Source organism: Eucalyptus grandis, chromosome 3 (genome assembly GCF_016545825.1).
Source record: "Eucalyptus grandis isolate ANBG69807.140 chromosome 3, ASM1654582v1, whole genome shotgun sequence".
Classification (NCBI taxonomy): Eukaryota; Viridiplantae; Streptophyta; class Magnoliopsida; order Myrtales; family Myrtaceae; genus Eucalyptus; species Eucalyptus grandis.
In genome coordinates this window covers 21,173,091-21,188,095 of record NC_052614.1, presented here as the reverse complement: position 1 = coordinate 21,188,095, position 15,005 = coordinate 21,173,091, and the positions used below count along the sequence as shown (strand labels likewise).

The 15,005-nt window shown below is 38.9% G+C and overlaps 2 protein-coding genes across 2 annotated transcripts; one reads left to right on the top strand and one right to left on the bottom strand.

Annotated features, from left to right (window-relative positions):
• The first annotated feature begins 545 nt into the window (after positions 1 to 545).
• LOC120291735 (probable glycosyltransferase At3g42180) lies at positions 546 to 2,770 on the top strand. The gene is made up of 2 exons (XM_039309439.1): positions 546 to 909; positions 2,111 to 2,770. Exons 1-2 carry the CDS (start codon positions 559 to 561, stop codon positions 2,768 to 2,770), a joined length of 1,011 nt encoding a protein of 336 aa, XP_039165373.1. The 5' UTR covers positions 546 to 558.
• An 898-nt stretch (positions 2,771 to 3,668) lies between these two features.
• LOC120291186 (nucleolar GTP-binding protein 1-like) lies at positions 3,669 to 14,783 on the bottom strand. Its single transcript, XM_039308226.1, is given in 14 exon segments — positions 3,669 to 4,464; positions 4,742 to 4,948; positions 8,290 to 8,402; positions 8,733 to 8,769; positions 9,648 to 9,719; positions 10,276 to 10,389; positions 11,188 to 11,298; positions 11,536 to 11,610; positions 12,176 to 12,237; positions 12,240 to 12,288; positions 12,403 to 12,467; positions 12,577 to 12,697; positions 14,222 to 14,355; positions 14,555 to 14,783. Coding segments are annotated over 14 exon segments (1,335 nt in total). The 5' UTR covers positions 14,640 to 14,783; the 3' UTR covers positions 3,669 to 4,374.
• Positions 14,784 to 15,005: the final 222 nt, after the last annotated feature.

Sequence of the window (15,005 nt, the reverse complement as noted above, 5' to 3'; positions counted from 1 at the left end):
ATCCTGTTTCCGACCTCTCTTTTTCTTACAACAGCCTCAAAATTAGACCATCGTCGTCTGCACTTAATGAGCTTCTCTCGACCTCCATGTATAAAAGCAGTTCGAGACATAACACCAGTCGTATCAAAGTGAGTACCGTCATGTGTATCATTGTGTAATCTATTTCGTATTACCACTTTACAATGTCTATTTTAATGTTTGTGGGTTAACGAGTGAAGTTTTTCTGGCGCATGTAGAAGAAGAGTAGTTTAGATAGAATCGAAGACGATCTGGCTCAAGCCCGTGCGGCGATTCGGAAAGCCATTCGGTCCCGGAGCTATGTTTCCAACAAGGAAGAGACCTTCATACCCAGAGGAAATGTGTATAGGAACCATTACGCCTTTCATCAGTTAAAAGTCCTACACTCTCTCGAGTTCCCTTAGAGAACACAGCTCTTATTTTATAAACGGTTTGAGTATATATTAATCTTCATGATTTATGTTAAGTGCATGCATGCATGCCTAACACAGAGCTTTTCTTACCTTATTTCTGGATTACTGGGACAGAAGCCACATAGAGATGATGAAGAGATTCAAGATATGGACATACAGAGAAGGAGACCAGCCTTTGGTCCACTATGGACCGATGAGAGGCCTATACGGCATCGAAGGCCAGTTCATCGACGAGATGGAGGACAAGCAGAACCCGTTCAGGGCTCGCCGTCCTGACGAGGCGCACGCCTTCTTCCTCCCTTTCAGTGTGGCCAACGTCATCAACTACGTGTACACGCCGATCCTCTCCATGAGCGACTACTCACGCGAGAGATTGCAGAGATTCGCGGGTGATTACGTTAGCGTCGTAGCAAATAGGTATAGGTATTGGAATCGTAGCGGTGGTGCTGATCATTTCATGGCATCTTGTCATGACTGGGTAAGTAAGATCATACTTGTGCCATTCAATGTTTTGAAAATTCTAAATATATTGCATATATGCGGCATTACTAGATATGGAAATTCTTATTGAATTTAGCTTCATTGCTATCATATAATTCCAATCCGAAATTTTAGGCAAATAGGGTGATAGAGAATTAATATGTACATGACCTGTCGAAGCTCTAAACACCATCTCTTGAGTTTAAAGATGGATTTAAAATAGCCCTTGAAGTTAGAAGGGTCGATGAGAGCATAGAGCATTAAATTTTGGAATTTATACGATATTGTATCCGGCGTTTTTTTTTTTTTTTGGTCGGTTCATTGTACCTGGCATGGGCAATATATTAAAAGAGGATGCACAGATCTTCATAGCAGTAAATCCTTTAAGAAAGAGGTTTTTATTTTCTATGGCTTTGCCAAGGATATCAAAATCAGTTTCGTTCTGGTCAAGGTTATTATTAAAAGGAATCTCTTGTAAACTCACCGTGAGGTCCTGCGTTAGATAGCTGCTGTTCAAAGTTTTGAGATATTTGAAGATCAAAAGTCCTTTTATTCTTTTTATGTTATGTAAAAAATTCCCTTTGGATAATTTACATAAAAATCTCCATTACCAATCCTTTATGTATTTTGGTGTTCCTAACCATCCACTAATTTTTGCTCAATCATCTGTTATGGTAACGCATGGAAACCATAGTGAAAACTCTGGTTGATCTTTTGAATTGAACCGCTTCAAGCAAAAATGACTAATCAACCAATCTTCGCGTAAAAGTCTTGCTTGTATGTACTTCTTCTTTTTCTTGTACCAGGAAATGTAACTCAATCTTTCTACTGCTGATTTCTAAGCTATTTTCTTTCACTTGTTATACTTATTTTAGTGATTGGGTGGAAAATTAGTCACCATACAGAAAATACAAGAGATTTATATATTTTCGTGAATTTGTTGTGAGTTGTTCTGTTTTGGGTGTATGAATATAATATTCATATTTCACTATTTTTTTTGTTTTAATTTTTCTGTTAAGAGAGTCAAAAGGAGGAAACATAGGTGATGACGTTTCATTTATCGCCTATCATTCATTAAATTACTGGAATCGAATATCGATCACCCTTTGTGGATCTTTTCTCAATTGCCACCATTCGCAATTTGACTCTCAGCAACATGTTCATATCTTCTTCTCTTGAATTGATCGTTATTCCTGAAGGGTCCAGATATCTCATCAGCCAACCGTGAGCTCTTCAAGAACTTCATCAGAGTCCTCTGCAATGCCAACACTTCAGAAGGATTCAGACCAGAAATAGATGTCTCCATGGCGGATGTCTACTTAACTCGTGGGAAACTCGGCCCTCCTCGCTTAGGGCTAGATCCTAGCAACCGCACAATCCTCGCCTTCTTCGCGGGGGGAGCGCACGGCTTCATCCGTGAACTCTTGCTCGAGCATTGGAAGGACAAAGATGCTGACGTCCAAGTACACGAGTATCTTCCTAAGGGCCAGCACTACACTCAATTGATGGGGAAGAGCAAGTTCTGCTTGTGCCCTAGCGGGTTCGAAGTAGCAAGCCCGAGGATCGTGGAATCGATTTACGCAGGATGCGTTCCTGTGATAATCAAGGACGATTATTGGTTGCCATTCAGCGATGTTCTCAACTGGAGTAAATTCTCAATTCAGATTCCAGTTAAGAAGATAAAAGATATCAAGACGATTTTGCAAGCGATCCCAAATCAAAAGTACGTGAAATTGCAAAAAAGAGTGGTCAAAGTTACAAGGCACTTTGAGTTGCATCGGCCGGCAAAGCCGTTCGATGTGATCCACATGATACTTCATTCCGTGTGGCTAAGAAGGCTAAATTTAAAGCTGGAATAGATTGATTAATCTCTGTCCTTCCTAGTCTTGTAAACAAAAGAAGGTTTAGATGGAAATAATAAAAAAAAAATTGTTGTTGATTTGTAGGAAATAACTAAAGTTACTCACCTTAAAAAAATGACATAGCCCATTAGGGCCCATGGACTTGACACTGCTTGGTAGGGTTGATTGATTTCCAATCAAATCCAATCTTATCCAGAAACTAAGAATCAGACCATGTGGTCCTAGAGTGGGTCCAATACCCAGGCAATCCAGTCCAACAAAAACAATGTAAAGAGAGGATTTTTTTTTTACAGAGTGTATATGCTCTCAAATTTCTCGTCCAGCTGAACGAAACAGATGCTTATATATGGTTAGAGAGAGTGGATTCTGTTCTGGTGTCGTCTCCACGGTGTTCGATTCAATTCAATTTGCTGCGTTGAAGCGCTCCATTTTGCTTTACGTTTGCAGACGTGAGAGAGAGAGAGAGAGAGAGAGAGAGAGAGGGCCTTCTTTTATAGGGCATGGGCTTGGGCTTTTACTTTCTCTAAGCTCAAGTTATTTCTCTTTCGAATGGGCTTCTTGCGTGGCTCACTTGGGCTTTAAGCTAATCGGAGACTTTCAATATCGGTATGGTCTGATCCGTCCATCGCCAGTCACCAATTCCAATTTTTTGGAACTCGGAACAACACCGGTGCTCCTAGGAGCCACCCATAATCGGCTAGTCTAGGTGGTTCCCAGTTCTGAGTGATTTGCACACCCTCACTGCTTTGGTCCAAAACAAGGCACAACCCTATATGAAACTGCCCACCCTTATTTTGAAATGACACGATTTACTCTCAATAGGGATGAGCCAAAATAATGTGAAGGGGAAAAGGATCCAAAAAGGAGCCAAAACTATATTTTTAAAAGCCAAAAATCGATCATAATGAGGAAAGTTGTACTAAAAGAATGTTCGGTACATTGTTCCTACAACAGCTTCAGCTCTGTAAAGGGATGTGCTCGCATTTATAAGATCTTCGACATACTCCTAATAGCTAGGGCACCTTCAGTTCTACCTTAAAACGGCTTTTAGGAAGTTACTTCACTCAGTTTTGAGGTGCTGCAGCTGTAAAATATATATTGCCAAACATATAAGCTACAAAATTTTATATTGCAGCGCCAGCTGACCATGGCTCTAGCGCACCAGAGCTACAACACAACCATAGCTACCGTACAGAATACATAGATTGAGTTGTATCCAAAAGCGTTGGCAAGTATAGATGCCTCCACGATTGATCAAAGGATTAGTGAGGATTTTTCTTCTAAGGCAAAAATTGAAGTAGAATTCAAACCTGCAATGAACCGAATTTCATCAGGGACCATGAGAAGGGTCACGAATAATATGGCCTTGAGAAGGGTCACTGAAGCAGATAGTGTTGGACGGTTCTCTTGCATGAGCATTGTTAGTGAACCAAAGGGTGATCTCGGACAGATTGTGGCAAACCCAAGTAAAACAGTTGACCAGTTCATGAATCGCCGCTTGCTTTCATTGGAACCCACCAAGAGGTAAAGACTAAGAAAGCCTCTAACATATGCAACCCTCACTTTGACTGATTTGCCATAGGATGAATCTGAGAGAACCTTTATATGAGATTTTCTGGACATGTGACGCTTGTTTCGTTTTTAATCCTGTCTATCTGAGCAACTAGCAGCTTGTGAACACTTTGCTTTAGCTGCAGAATGGAGACATGAGGTCAAGTTGAAGAATCTAACAAATCATAAGAAGGCAACGCAACTCACAAATCACAAGCACCATAAAGACACGGAAAATGATTGATCATTCCTCAAATTATCCAAGACAGACCTTCAAATCAACAAGCAATTCAAACATAAGATACTGCTGCAGACCTATGCAGCTTAAATACACGCATCAAGTGTAAATTAACATATATTAAGTTCAAAATAGAGAAGTAAGGTTAGTATATGGCCTAAAAAGGAAAGGTTACTAACCTCATTGAGCCCTCGTTCACTCTTCACAGACACATGAATTGCTCCATCAGGTCCTTCTTTCCTGTACTGGACCATCTCATCGTCATCAACTGTTGTATCTTCAGAAACAAATACAACAGGGGACTCTTGCAACAGATCACTCTTGGATATAACATCAAGCCAGAGTTGATCATTGAACCGTTCCTTGATTTCTTTGTAGATCGAGTACTGCAGAATACAAAATCCAGTGCGTGCAAACTTATTTAATAGCCAGGAGATAAGGAAGCATGCTGCAAACTTTAAAAAGTGGAAAGGTGCGCATAGGGAAGCGAAGCTCCTGTTTCAACTGAATTCGGCACAAACCAAATCTTTGCAGAAATGTGGTGTGAGGAATAATTTGGAACAGCAGCACAAACAAAGCTCAATATTTCATATAAGTGAAAAAGACAAGGATTTCAATTTTCAGTGCTCAAGACCTAGTTTTTCTTGGAACTGAGAGAAATGAATACAGGCACTATTTTATGTCGATCGAATATATATATACATGAACAAAGATTGTGAAAAAAATAATAATTTTTCTATGACACTGTCAACTGTGAGAAATAACTACACGTTTCCCTCCATAACCTTGCCTACATATTAGACACGTTTAAAATGCAAACAATGTAGTTTCAACAAACAACATTTCTCCCAGTAACCTTTGATGTAACAGTGCTGTTACATCAAAGAATTTTCAAAGAATGGGATAATTTTCATGCTAATAACATAGTTGCACAATTGTTTTCAAAAACCATAGTTCACCCAAGCTTGGCCCAATTTATTTCGAACTCAAGTTTAAGTCAAGTATCTTGTCGAGCCAAATCTAATCCCAAAAATACTCGACCCATGCACCTCACGAGCTTAATCGAGCAATTTATCTTCTAAAGTGTACATTTTAAGGTTTCACCATTCTATCTTCTAAATGTCTATCAAACAAAATACTCAAAGTAAAACCTCCACCCTAAATCTATTTTCCAATTTCACCAAAAAAAAAAAAAAAAGAAAAAGAAAAGACAATGCAGTTCCTCTCTTTCATGAATTTTCCATTTTGGTCACTAAAAGTGTTCAACTAGACAGGGCATCCACTCTAGCTTGGGGTCATGAGTATTCCACCTTGAGAACCCCATCAATTTCCCATTTAGAGGAACAAACCCTATGCATCCCAGAGTTAGAGTTGAACATTTCCCCCATTCATACTCCATCTCCACTGTGACTCTGACAAGGCGTGTTAGGCCCTCTGATGACCACCAAGTTTGGGAGCGGGGTACTGAAACTGATTTTGTAGAACAAACCCCTTTTAAAAAAATTGGTTTTGGACCCGCAGGTGAACAAGGAATATAAACAGCAAAAATTAAAAAATTCAGGGAAAGAGAAATTGCGTGCTCAGTTTATAGAAGTTCATAACTTTGTGCCCTACGTCCTCTCTCAGCTCTAGCAACTCAATCAGGCTGAATTCTAATAGACTAGCCAAAAGCACAAATACCGCCTCGCCATAGGAAGGAGTTCCTGGAGTTGACAGTTCATGTGGTCAACTCAAAGCAAAAGATCTAATTATAATCGTTCGCCTGTTTGCTCTCCTTGTAGTCAAGTTTCCGTAGGTACCAACACCAGCTTCCACTTTTTGGCAGCGTCAGGATTGTCCACTGTGAATTTTTCAACAGCTTTCAACCTCTCATCAAATATTCCCAGTAGTTTCATCATGTTTTCCATAACCCCTTTGATTTTTCCAGGAATGCTCTTGATTTCATCTAGTGATTCGTGAGGAACATGCCATGTAGAAGATCTTGCAAAAGGTGGAAGCTGATATTGGTACCTACAGGAACTTCATATGAGCAGGGCAAACAAATGAATGCCTTTTGCTTATCAAGCAAAACAGATGTAGAAGCTTATCAGAAGGGCTTTAGCTCTCAATTGACTCTCATGAACAATCAACTCAAGGAGCTTGTTCTGGGCTTTCAAAGGAACCATAGGCAATAGCGAGCTCACGGCATCAGGTTTATCTTCCACCGGAAAATTGAATTTCCTAATGCCTTTTGCTTAACCCATCTACCTTAGTCTAGGAGCAAACCTCTTGTCTTCATGTACAACTGCTAAATATTTGCCTTGCTTGACTTTTTATACTAAATAAAGTGGAGGTTTCCTTTATACGTTTCTCTCCAATGCTATGTTCTTATCTTGAATGTGTTTTGTGTTTCAATATTAGTCATGTGACCAAATGGGGGACAAGCATCTAGCAAGGGGGAGTATGTTTTAAAATCCTTGGATGAATGCATTTGCTGGTATATTTGTTGTGAGAAACATATAGCAACATGTTGAAGCACACATTCGTTTTGGTTCTATAAAACTTTGGTTCTAAACTTTTTGCTTCTGCAAATGTATATCATGCACACACACACAACTCATTTATGTCTGAAAGCTATGTGTTTTATGGGTTTTGTCATCGTCAACATCCTCCAAGGGACCTTACCAAAAAAAACATCCTCCAAGGGATATTTTCCAACAAGGAGTTCTTCTCACATTTCAGATAGTCAAGCATTCAATTATCCTCAAGCTGATGTTTGAGTTTTCTACAGATTCTCAGCTAGTTCATTGTTTGATATTTGGATATTCTCTACCTTTTCTTTTAAATAATTCAATGACTTCTACATACACAACTAGGCAGTTTTGCATTGTGAAAACTTCAGATTTACGATTTTTTCCCCTTTCGTGAAGTAGTTTTCCCGATATTCTCAGCTCTATAATTTTCTTCATTTGATTGCTGCTATACTCTTGCTTAAAGGCTTCTTCTCTCTGTTCCAACATGCTTGCCCAAGATTTTCTGTAGATAAATGGAGAAAGAAGAAAGTAGGTCCTACTTTTGCATTTATCAACAGGTTGATTGACATTCCACCAAAACAGAAGAACTTGAAATTGGATCAACATCCTTGAACGCGACTTCCACCTCATTCCATAAGATTTGAACATTTATTAAAATAATTAAGCAAACTTCTTGAAAGTCCACTACTGGCCAATGCAACACTGGAGAAAGCACACTTCTTGGAAGTCCATTTCATTTGACAGCAATCAAGTTGAATACTTGACTATCTGAGTTTGGTATCAAGTGAAGCTTGAGTAGGGAAGTAGATACTTGATCAGGCTAGATTGAGCTTCGAGTTTTCAAATTGAAAAACAAGTTCAAGTATCTAATATTAACAACTCGACTCTGCTCGATTGCACCCTAGTTGTAAGTAAATGACTTCCAACTGACTTCTAGGAAAAGAAATAAATCACTCCCAACTGTCCTACTCCACAGCCAGAATGAAAACGTTAACATTAGCAAATATGGATGAAAAACAAGAATAGGAAATAAATATAGCAAAATGTGTTTGAAAAGAAGTTAAAGATAAAAGCAACAGGAATTAAAGACTTCATCACCTCTTGTGGAAGGTCATGGGACAGGATTTGGATCTAATAAAATTTGACAGCTATGATGTGTGTGTTTGTGTGGAGGTATGTATATTTTTGTTTATTTACAATCATGACAGAGATACCTGATCTGAAGCCGACATTCCACATTCTCCAGAGAGATCATGCACATAGAGTATTGCTGTTGGCAAATGTGATAGCACAGCAAGTGTTAACTTCTCCAAATTATTCCTGTTTTCTGCAGATCGACATAAGACAACTGTAAGCACATAGAAAAGTTTCCTTTTAGGTGGATGCATGAAATAAGAAGAAAGCTGATCCTCTACATGGAACCAAGGGTTCAACTCTAGCTATTTGAACTACGCTGAAAAAAAAAAATGTTATTCTGCCAGAAAAGCCACATCTTTTGGTGAATTTGTGTCCTATGTCATCCTAGAAAGCTTAAGATTTTTTGTTCGACTATCAACAGCTTGCTTAGACAAGGCAAAACCATCGATTTAGCCTCTTTTTTTTGACATTTGGCATATCCACATTGACAATGTTACATTGCTTATTCCAAGTGACTCACCATCATGTCTCCTTAGCAAACCAGGGGTGTCTGTCACCTGCAATCAATTCCAAACAATCATCAATACAGCATGAAAATGAATTGAGCATGATTTGGACCTGAGCAATTGACTTAATAAATTCCAAGCAATCCATAACCCACCAACATGTCCAATCTTGGAGATGACAATAAAACAACACAGAACTCCTGCCTTAACATCGTCTAACTAATAATAGAGCAGCTTCAAGATTTGCAGCTCCTGGCTGTCACCCAAAGTTTCCTCAACTTAAGGATTGGAGGCCACAATCAAGAAAAAGAAAAACCTGTTTTCATATCCCTCACCATTTTCATCCCATGATCTTCCAACAAATTAGTTAAAGACACAGCAGCAAGGCAAAAGTAGCCAAACTTTCATTTGCTATCAGAAGAATCGTTTGTGCAGCCAAGAGTCCATTTTAACTGTCCCAAATTTCCTCTTAAAGTATGAAATATTTAACAAGAAGCTATATTTTACATCTCTAATCATTCTCATATGATCTTCCATGTGAAAAAGGTAAATCTGTATGGTGAAATATTGTCCATAAACCTGCTTTCAGTGTGCCAGATTAGAAAACTATGGTAATACATCTTTGAACAAAATTTGATGTTTTACAGTCTGAAGCAAGAAAAGAATGGAAAACTACAACAGATAGTAGACACTAATAAAGATAAAGCTACCAGAAAAACATCAGAACCACCAAAAAGAAGTCAAGGTAAAAATTTCCCCCCAGTATTATATAGCACAAGCAAAACAGATACTCGCTCCTCCATCTCCGGCTCCCAGGAGAAAAAGAAACCCTAGTTACCACTCCACTGTGATAAAGTAGAGCAACCACAGGTAGTCAAGTGAGGGGCTTATCAAAGACAGAAAAAGGTAGTCAAGTTAAGGGACTGGACCTGAAAACGTTGGTAGTTTAAAGCAATGTGACCCATAAGAATTCCTCGTGTGGTGAAGGGGTAGTTGCAGATCTAAGCAAAGAGAAGAAGTGATCACTTAGCCTCAACAAACATCAATGAGCAAGCAATAATTTCTTGACATTAATATCCAGTAGAGTCAAATCAGATTCAGATGCAAATACTTAACAAAGGATGCACAATTTAAGGTTCCCTTTTATTTTCAATATACTTCTAGTTATGATGTAGACAAGTATCTGATGGAAGGGCTCAATGATTGAAATGCATATATTTCCAATCAAGATCAATAGATATGCATGCTAGAACATCCACATTTATGAACATAGTGCACCATCACCAAAGTAGACAATAGGAAACAGTACAAGAACACCTTGGACTACCCTATTCTCCTCAGGATGAGCATTTGCACAGTCACACTAAAGAGGATGCTGATGGGAGTGCAAGAAGATTCCCATGCAAAAATAAGAGAGAACGATAATGGTCTCACAAAATCCAAACCAAAATAACCAAACCATACATATAAAGAGGCATATACTAATTCTTACTGTGACAAAATTGTCACACTGAATAAATAAAGGATATCTCTGCAAAGCTAAGATATTGAATGTACCTCAGGCTTTCCTGTCGAGAGTATACGGACCAAAGAGGACTTTCCCACGTTCGGAGCTCCAACAAGACAAAGAGTTGGGGTTTTAAGATCAACTACTGGCATTGCCCTCAATGTCTGCAAAAGTATTCATAATCAGAGATCTTAAGTAGTCCTCTATTAAACAACTAATAAAAGATCTATAAGCTGAAAATCTTCATGCATAAAGGAGCCCCCTGGAATGAGCTAATGAGTACAGCTAAGTCTAAGACCATGACAGAACTATTAGACTCTATTTTTCACATACAACATAATGTATAATTTCACCAAAGGTTTCGGAAATCAAGCTGGAGGTTGTCAGTTCAAATTTCCTTGAATCAACATAATCCATCAAACACATGTACACAGGCTTTATTGGTGCAATTAACAATTATCCCTAGCATTTCCATAAAACTTAAAAAGAGCCGTCGCTAAAGTTTACCAATAACCAGCACCAACAGACCTTGTGGACATTTTATACTAAGAGATCTGGAAATATTCATTTTATATCAGTCTCTTGGTAAGTTAAGAACTCTTCAGTAGAAGTAAAATCGAAACACCAATGAACAATAGAAAAAGGCTGACAAAAAATTATAAAGAGGAAAGAACAGAATGGTACATGGAGAAATGATATCTACAGTCACTCAATACCTCCCCAATCAGCAAATCAAACAATACCTGTATAGAAATACCCCCAACTCCGTAACTTTTACATCAAGTGTATATAGCGCATGCATAAACCAGGATCCTATAACAGAGCCCGGCATACAAAACCAAACATGTGCCGAAGGTCATCTTATTGAAAGTTGTCAAGTTACTGAATGTGATGGCCCTGGTAGAAAAATCTGTAGCAGGTTGATGTAAGAAAGAAAATAGTATCTTCAAAATGCAAAGCACCTTTGCGATGTCCAACAACTCGTCGATAGCCTTCCCTTCGTGATGAAAGATTTCTTCAAGTTTTTCTTTACCCTGATTCAACCTTTCCTCTGCTTCTCTCTTGGACAAGGACTATACAGTTCACATCAAGTCAGGTGACATATACTGAACACAACCATAGCAATTTCACTACTATTTGCAGAACTGAAAGCAGATAAATCATGACAAGAGAAGGATGAAATACATAATTCTTGCATCAATTTCATCAGGTAAAAGGAATAGCTACAATAACAGTCAGTTGCCAACCAAAGGTGCAGAATGCAACTATATCATTACTGAAGGATACTAAATCTAAAATTAGATATTTACCTTAGCACAGAGAGAAGCATGTTCTTTACCCACAGATATCACCTTCTTCCTCAAAGTATCTACTTTCATCAATACCTGCCACAGAAAGTGTGTGGTCATGAGATTGACAATCCCAAGCCCCTAGAAGAGAACTTCAGTGACATTGTATAGCATCCACATCATCTATATCATGTGATATTCTATTTTTAATGCATATAACACTGTTGTGAAGTCCCACTTGTTTAAGTCTCTGAGTATAGATTTTACAATGTATGTAAAAGATAAGAAGGGAAAAGTGAGCCTGTGAAGATCCCAGCACAACTACATCCCAGCAAATGAAAATGAAGAAGTTGAACCATTCATTCTTGTATTGCTAAGGCGAGTGAAAGAGCAGAATGATGGAGAAGAGAGGTAGTGAGAAACAATTCATAGAAATGTGCATACTCATATTAAATGTTTCACAATGACATTAAGCAGTCATCTTATGTGAAAATATTCTTCAACAGCACTACACTAATTAAGATAGAATAGTGCTTATCCCAATATCACCAAGGAAAAAAGAAAACTAGGTGTTCTGTACACATTGAGAGATTATTCAAAAAAATACTGCTAGTCCTCTGGTAAGTAAAAGAAGGTACAAATTACTTTAATCAAGAACTACCTCTTCATAATTTCCATCTCCAAGGGTCAGTTCAACTAGTGATCTTTCGTACGGGTGCAAATATTTTTCTTAGGAAAATTATCCACATAGTCTCTTAGGGGAGCCGCCAACTCCTGTAGATGTAGACAATGGCAATATCATAGCAGTAAGAAAACTTGGTCACACAAGAGAACATGGCTTCATTCACATATTAAATGCTCAAGATAGAAAAATAATGGCAAGCTTACTTTCATAAGTGCATCAAGTTGTTTTGCACCCTTGTTCCTTTCCCTTTTTGCAACATTTGTGATACCTATTGATATAGATGAATTCATACGTGTTAGCTGTCAATTTAATTGCGTGCACATTAGAAGAGGCTAAAACTTTCTACTTGATCTAAACAGAATGTCCTGATTCAGTACCTTTTGTAGCTGCTATTTTCTTTGCCTTCCTGAGAGATGAATAGAGAATGTCAACTGAAGGCATCACCATTGGTAACTTTTGAAAAGCACCAACATTTTCATTTTCAATGGACACTTCACCCTAACACGATAACCAGAGAAATGGTGAAATTTACATAGGGTATCAAATGACAGTTTATTTAAAAAAATAAAGGAAAGCATTAAAAAGAAAAGGTCTACTATTAAGAGAAGACATTTAGAAGTAAAATAAAGAAACCAAAACTACTTATGGAGAGAATCACTAAAACCCCACTGCAAAGGAAAATTAACACATACAGCAATCCAACCAGCACAACCCAAGTATTCACTAAAACCGACTCATTTATTTAATCCAAAAGCACCAGTATCAAATGCCAGAGAGCTTAATGTAAGTAATGCAATAATGTACTTAAGCTCATATGATCCGTCTATAAAATTATTAGAGACTCAAGCAACTGGAAGTTGGGGTGCAGGGATCTCAAAGTGTTCATATTTGCAGCTTTGCAGTTGTTCTGGCAAAGAAAAGAAAGCAAGGTCAAATTCAAATTTAATAAACATAAGCCTAAAATCCTGCATAGTGAAGCCTGTTATTAGCCAATTAAAGAATTTGGTTTGTCCATCTTACAAGTAAATGTGAAAATGAGTCATTTTATCTTCTTGGCTCTTGGCAATGCTTTCTTTTCTCAGCATAAGTGCTAGAAAGAGCACTGTACTTATGCAGTTAGTGGATTTCAATGTGGTTCAATAGAGTAGGAACACAAAAACATAGCATAAAACATCTATTATGGAGAGAATCGTAGTTAAAATTAGCCTTAGAAAATGCTGAATCACAAAATGGCAGACTTGACTTTTATACAACTATCAACACCAGACCAAAGTCAGGACCACATTTTGACATACTATTCTGCGACTTAGCAACAGAATAACAAGCAGAATGCCAAAGAGGCATTGATCATCCGAAATCAGAATTAAAGAATTTTCAGTAGCTAGACCTATATATTATTAGATCCCATGCTGGGTCTGATGATCCAAAATGATCAGTTAGCCTAGCAAGAGGAAGGACCAAGCCATCATTTGGTCTTCCTGTGATTCCTTGAAAGAGAGTATCATAATCCAAGGAAGAAAATGGCTGAGAACCTTCCACCTAGTAACTAGAGGCATCCGCAACACATGAGCTTAGCATAAGGGTCCAAGTCTTAGGGATCCCAACTCTACGTGTACCCTAACCTACTGATTATTCTTCATTTACTCGTGCACAACGACAAAAATCAGTCCGTTCACTCAGGGTAAATCCTACTTGGTGCAGAGCAGCAATAAGAACTCTTCCCCTCTGAAATCATTTTTATAATGCCTAGCAAATTCAACTCCGCCTTAATCTCCAGATCATGGTTAGGTTTCAGAATTGCCTTTACTCTTGTCCGTGTATCCTTCTACCATAATCGCAACAATTCAGCAATCCCAGTTCCCCTAATAAGCATCAATGTCATACTCGGATTCGACACAATGCGTAAATTGTTAATACAAAAGATACAAATAAGAAGCGCCTCGCCTCGCCTCGCCTCGCCTAGCCCCTTCACCTCCGACAGCTACTTCCCATGATTACATCACCAATAAAGTCAGGAGGTACCTTGGACTTCGGATTTTGTGCAGTTTGGGTGGTAGGCAGATAGCTTCCCTTCACGACCTCATAAGCGTTAGTTTGCAAGCTCTTGCAAAAGCACACGATTGGATAGACACAGCCACGACGTGACAGATATTTCCCTGCACGCGGAACCAGCTTGAGGATCAAGAACTCGCATTCTTCACATGAATACTAAAGAACAACCTCATTCTTCCAATAAAGAGGGAACCGAACAACAACAACAACAACAACCCAGGGAGCGAAACGGGCAAAAGAACGGCACAAGAGCGCCGGAGACAGAGGGACAGAGAGAGGGTCCGCGCGTGTGCGCGCGCGTACCGTGCAAGTGCCTTGAATTCCTCAGCAGGAACTTGGAAGAAGGCAGCAGCTGCCATTGCTGCATGAGGCCGTAGACGCCGTTCATTCTCCCTCTCCGCGAAATGGGTTTTCGCGAGCTGAGAAGAAGATGTCACGAGGGGGGGTTGGCGTGCCTCTCTGTATACGTTCATCTCAAGCTCGAGCTATCCATGGCTGAGCCCGAGCGGTACATTTTGCAGCGTGCAGCTTATGAAGGAATGGCCTTTGGAGAATGAGAGACTCCAGGGGAAGACGATAGAGATTCGTGCGGGCTGGGAGCGGGCCGGGTCCCAAGATCCGGCCCAAGCCCAAATTATTGTCCGATCCAACTCACCCTCAAGTTTTTTTTTTTTTTTCATTTGGTTAAAAATAAAATAAGGCAAAGGATCGAAATGAGAAGTAATTTTAGCAATTATTGCATTTGGTGATGCAT

Excerpts from the sequence above, each read along its gene's own strand:
- LOC120291735 (XM_039309439.1), top strand. The coding sequence starts at position 559 with ATGATGAAGAGATTCAAGATATGGACATACAGAGAAGGAGACCAGCCT. Across the intron at positions 910-2,110 it reads TGGCATCTTGTCATGACTGG|GGTCCAGATATCTCATCAGC; the intron begins GTAAGTAAGATC and ends TTATTCCTGAAG.